The following is a 6,067-nucleotide window of genomic DNA, read 5'->3' on the forward strand; positions in this document are numbered from 1 at the left end:
GTTGTTTTTGAAAAGAGGCATAAGACGGTTATTAATCACTGGTGCGATTATCTTCACGTATCCTATTACAGTAATTCCCAAAAACCCTCTACTGAGAACCCTTTCGAGGATGATGTTCTCACCCCCCTACATTTTTCCCCTTTCAGGATACGGGCGTAGAAGTTACGAAGAGTTTATCTAGTTGTTGTTGAGATGCTCTGTATTGCTTTAGATTATTATTCTTGTACCCTCGCCTTTATCTTGATATAATCTGTAAGAGGGATAGGGATTGTATTGGATTATGTTTGTAATATTATTTATATATATTTATGTATATATATGAATGTACTCTTTATGAGTTTTTGTAAGTTGTATGGTATTTATGGATGTACGTTATCGGACGATATTTCATATTTTAGTATTAAATATTATAAGTGTCGTCGTAATATCTGAGCTATCAGAGTTGTGCAGCCGGAAGCGTTGCCTTTGGTAGTCAGGGTGTTACACGAAAGAGAACTAAAAATTACATTTCTAGATATGACTAGAAATTTTGATGATATGTTTAATGAGGCTTTGTATGACAAAAGAAGACTGCAAGATAACACACTCATAGATAATTGGATCGATGAGTATTTACTCGAAGATTCAGAAGAAGAAGATATCGATAGAAGCTCTATCCCAATAACTCGTAGATGGATCAACAGAGATCAAGAAGCAGGACATGATCGCCTTTTCCAAGATTACTTTGCAGATGATCCGGTGTATAATGCTGACATTTTTCTATGGAGATTTCGAATGAGAAGACATGTGTTCCTTCGGATAGTAGACGCTCTCTCAAACGTCTATCCGTATTTCCAACAGAAGGTTGATGCAACTGGAAGAAGAGGCTTGTCGCCACTCCAGAAATGTACTGCTGGGATACGGATGTTAGCATATGGCGTAGCAGCTGATGCTGTTGATGATTATGTGTACATAGGCGAGAGCACTACAATTGAATGCTTGAAAAAATTTGTTGAAGGTGTCATTTCGGTGTTCGAGGATGAATACTTGCGAAAACCCAATCCAAATGACGTACAACGCCTACTACAAATGGCGGATGGTCGTGGCTTCCCTGGCATGTTAGGTAGCATTGACTGCATGCATTAGCAATGGAAAAATTGTCCAAAGGTGTGGAAAGGTATGTACGTGAGTGGTTATCATGGGATTGCAACCATAGTACTTGAGGTTGTAGTATCTTCAGACCTTTGGATATGGCATGCGTTCTTTGGAGTTTCTGGTTCAAATAACGATATCAACGTGTTAGATCGTTCTCTAGTGTTTGATGATATTCTAAATGATCGTACTCCGGAGGTAAATTATACTATTAATGGTAATAATTATACAATAGGATATTATTTAGCAGATGGTATTTGGGCCACATTTGTCAAATCAATCTCAAAGCCACAAGGGGAGAAACGCAAGTTATTTGCACAATACCAAGAAGGGCAAAGAAAAGATGTGGAATGAGCATTCGGAGTGTTGCAAGCACGCTTTGCAATTATACGTGGTCCAGCTCGTTTTTGGAAAAAGAAGAAGCTTGCCAACATAATGAGAGCTTGTATTATATTGCATAATATGATTGTTGAGGATGAAAGAGACACTTATGCAGGAAATTTTGCTCAAGGCTTAAAGTATGATGATGTTGAAAATGGCTTATCACAACCTCAGCTGGGAGAAGAAGATTTTGCACCATACCATCAATTTCTCCAAAGAAATGCCCAACTTCGAAATAGGTAGCAGCATAGACAATTGAAAGAGGACTTGATTGAACACATATGGCAATTTCACAATGCTTGTCGTCAACTATAGAGTTTAATTATGTTTTTCTTTGTATTAAGTAATTTTACAAATTAGTGTAATCCCGAATTATATATTGTGTATTATTGTTATATATAAATTTATTTAATATTAATATCTTTTAATAGTGAATTATTTTTAAATTTAAATTTTTTAAATTACATCATTAAAAAAATTAATTACATTAATTTCAAGTATTTTAATTAATTAATTAAGTAGGACCACAACAGGGACTAAAGTTAGTTCCTCCTAATGGAGAAGATAGAGATGCTTTGAGTTCCTATTTACTATTTATGACGCAAAAGCTGATGTAGAGTTACTTTTTATAACAGGTGGGCCATAAACAGGAATTGGGATGAGTTCCCTACTGGAGATGGTCTTATTGATTGCATCTAAGATACTGATACATGGCATAATTTTGATAGGCGGATCGGACCGACCTATTCAACTGAAAAATTGATGAAGCAGTAATTTATTATTAGAATCAGTCTTGCATCTGAACGGCTTGTAAACCCATATGGGTGCACCAGCGTCTGTCTCTGCAAATTCATCATAGACTATTGTACTAAATTTTTTCATATCTTCTCATTTTCATATAAAGATTATTGTCTGTTATATTTAAGTATGGTAATTTTTTCCGGCGACGAGTATTTATAGGGATTTATCTACGGAAAGACGGATTTTGGGACAATTTTTTTTCATGTAGGAATGGACACTATAAAAAAATTGTCAGATTTAACAGCAGACATAATGTTAGATATAAAGTTTTAATTGCAAAATTTTAGAGCTTGTTACTGTCGAATTTTTTTTCATAAATTCGACGATAATATATTATTTATTATTAATAATTAAATTAATAGTTATCAGCGGATTTAACCAACGGTAAACTTAAATTTTAAATTTTTTTTAAAAAATTACTTGAAAATAAAATATATAATTTTAAATATTTAAATTTAATAGTTTTTAAACTAACAAAATTCAATGTTTTATAATTTCTTATAATACTTTGTCTATAATTTTTAGTTGAAAGTTCACAAACAAATTTAAATATCAAAGTTTATTATTAAAAAAAAAAGAATTCAATTAAGCACGAAAATTAGATTTGAAATGCACCAAACCATCAATTACAAAAATTGAACAAAATTAAATCAGAAATCGAAAGAGTAATAATAACGATGAGCATTAGAGATTAGGTTATACTAATACTATTACATTACATAAAGAATTAACCATACCAAACTATTTATGATACTAACAATGAACTAATTTATCATCCCTCCCCCATTCTGCTATCTTGATCCCAATTCTTTGACTAATTATAAGTGTGGTTGAAGAATCAACAGGTTAGTGTAGTGAACCTGTTATATTACCATAATCTTACACTTTACATTGTTACTACTACAAGAGTGTATTGAACCTATTGCATTACTATAATCTTCTGAAAAACTTTCAGTGATGCTGCTAGCATTACATTGTTTGTTCATTTTCCATTTCTATAGTAGAAATTCTGGATCGAGGTAAGTAGTGATAAGCATATCTCTCTATAACCAAGTATTCAGAGTTATATTCTTCGTTTTATTTACTAGAAAGATGATCTTATTCTTTCCTGGTCCACTAGTGATATTGTTAACTATGGGTATATAAGGCTCCATTTGGTTGATGTATAAGATGAGATATAGACACAAAAACACATACATTAAAGACATAGACATAAAATATTTATATCTATGTATTGTGTTTGGTAAAAATAATAAACAAGACACATAAATATTTGAAAAAGACTAAATTACCTTTTATTCAAAAAAAGTTTGGGGAGATAGGAGGATAAAATTTGAAAATTTAAAAATTGAATAAGGGTAAAAGAGTAAAAAATTAGTGTCTCACAAGTTGTATCTCAGGATCTCACCAAATTGGAGATACACAAATTTGATGTCTTCGTGTCCATCTGTGTCCTTCCGTGTCCTTCGAAAATATGTGTCTCACCAAACCAGATAGTAGACATGTGTCACTGTGTCCATATCCCATTGAGACAAGGACATCAACCAAACGCTACCTAAGGTTGCGTTTGTTTTCAAAGACATGACAGAACATGACACTGAGACAGAGACAATAGGACAGAGACACTAAAAATTATTGTTTGTGTATTGTGTTTGGATACGATGTACAAGACACTAATGTAATGTCCAGTATTATGTCTGGATACACATGGACATGACTAAAATATTATATAAAATGACTAAAATAACCATATAATTCCAAATTTTTTACATCAAGTACAAACTAATTTAATAGAGAATGAGAGTATGTAGGAGTACAGACGAAATTTAAAAAAATGTTTAAAGAGACAAAAAATTTTAATAAAAAAATATATTTTTTGGTGACTTAATAAAAAAATATATAATAATATTTATATTAAAATAAAAATTATAAATATATTTATTTTATATTTAAATTTATTATTAATATGTAGGAATACATATGGTTAAGATTAATAAAAAAATAGATCTAAATTTGATTAATAAAAATTTTGTTTAGGTTAATAAGCTAAATTAATTTTAAATAAAAAAAATCAGTTTTAAAAAAGAATCCGTTTTTACATGAAAAAAAAATAGTTTTTGCACATAAAAATCTATTTTTATTTAGAAAACTAATTTTTTTTATCTAAAAACTGATTTTTTTTTAAATTATATAAAATCAATTACAACTTATAAATTATTTTTAGCATTTTAAAAGATCAATTTTATCTTTAATAATATTTATCTTTCAAAAGTTTCAAGACTAATTATAGGAAAAATAAGAAGGGATAATAGTAGAATAATAAAAAATATCTATGGACAAAAAAGAAAACAAATTTATAAAAAAGTCCGTGTCCACCCTTCCAAATCCCGTGTCCATCATTGTCCTTCGTAAAAGAGTGGACACAAAAATATAAAAAACTGTCTCGGAGACAATGTGTTCCGTGTCCATGTCTCGAAAAATAAACACATTTTAAACATGTACTGTATATGTCTCTGTGTCCTGTCTCCGAAAACAAACGCTACCTAAGGGATCAGGCAAATACATACACAAAGTACCGAATAACACACATTAAAAAATGATTAAAAAAACATGTATTATATGTTTATAAAAGGGTGAACCTTTGAAATTTGCTCGTGAACCTTTGAAATTTACACCAAACCTCGTTAGCTTGTCATCGGAAAATCCCAAGAAACGTCACAGTGACATCTTATTACTTTAGCTGACACAATTTATTAGCACCATATTAAAAGAATGGATGATTATTCAATCTAGCTACTGGTTCACTGGATTAAAAGTTCAAAACATAATTTAATCGGAATAATCGAGTTATAATAAAATAATATATAAAACATAAATAAACACATAAAATATAATTATATTCTAATATAAACCTTAAAATCTAGAACAATAAATAGGCAACAAGAACAATAATAGCTAGGCAAATAAATTCAAAAACTACATAGCAAAAAATTTAATAACACCTAACAAAAAATTAGCAAAAGAATTATTAGTAAGAACGGAACAATTATTAGCAAAAGATTTAATAAATCAACAAGAACAATGACAGCAACAACAACAATCACTAACAAATCAACAAGAACCATAATAGCAATAACTACGAGAACTGAATAATTATTAGTAAAAAATTAAAGTAATCAAGAACAATAACAGCAAATAAATTCAATAACTACAAGAATTGAACATCTATGCAACAACAACATAACAATTAACAAGAAGGATCAGCAACAAGAAGAACAACTAACAGAGGTTGAAAGCGACGGCAGACGAGAGGCAGAAGACAATGACAAGGCAACGACAGAGCTGGCAGAGTGGCGGACAGAAGAACTCGCAGCTTCAAGCTGTGGCAGAGAAAGGGTACTCACCGTCGGAGAGGGCAAAAAGGGGTTAGGTTTTTTATTTAGAAAAATAAAAACAAGATAGAATAGGGAGAGAGAGATGAGGGCAACCTACCTGGACGATGGAGGAGAGACACAACTCTGGCAACATAGAGAACGGCAGCGGTAGCTCTTCCAAAGGTGGTGGAGAGAGAGAGAGAGAGCAACTCCGTTTGAGACAATGAAACACGATACAGGAGACTTGACATAGACTTTGGTGGAGAATGGATGTGGGTAGCGCTGGTGAAGGGTGGCCGGGGAGTTGTCGGAGGTAGTTACAGGGGAGAGAGAAGAGAGAGGACAATGGGGAAGAGAGAATAATATTCTCGAAAGTGAGG

General features: G+C 31.6%; 1 protein-coding gene across 1 annotated transcript; it reads left to right on the forward strand.

The window, feature by feature from the left end:
* Nucleotides 1-516: 516 nt before the first annotated feature.
* LOC148549705 (uncharacterized) lies at nucleotides 517-1,125 on the forward strand. The gene has a single exon (XM_088495759.1). The coding sequence runs from the start codon at nucleotides 517-519 to the stop codon at nucleotides 1,123-1,125; it is 609 nt and encodes a 202-aa protein (XP_088351885.1).
* The last annotated feature ends 4,942 nt before the right edge of the window (nucleotides 1,126-6,067 follow it).

The sequence above is a fragment of the Arachis ipaensis genome, chromosome B8, assembly GCF_059453495.1.
Source record: "Arachis ipaensis isolate K30076 ecotype BB chromosome B8, ASM5945349v1, whole genome shotgun sequence".
Taxonomy (NCBI): domain Eukaryota; kingdom Viridiplantae; phylum Streptophyta; class Magnoliopsida; order Fabales; family Fabaceae; genus Arachis; species Arachis ipaensis.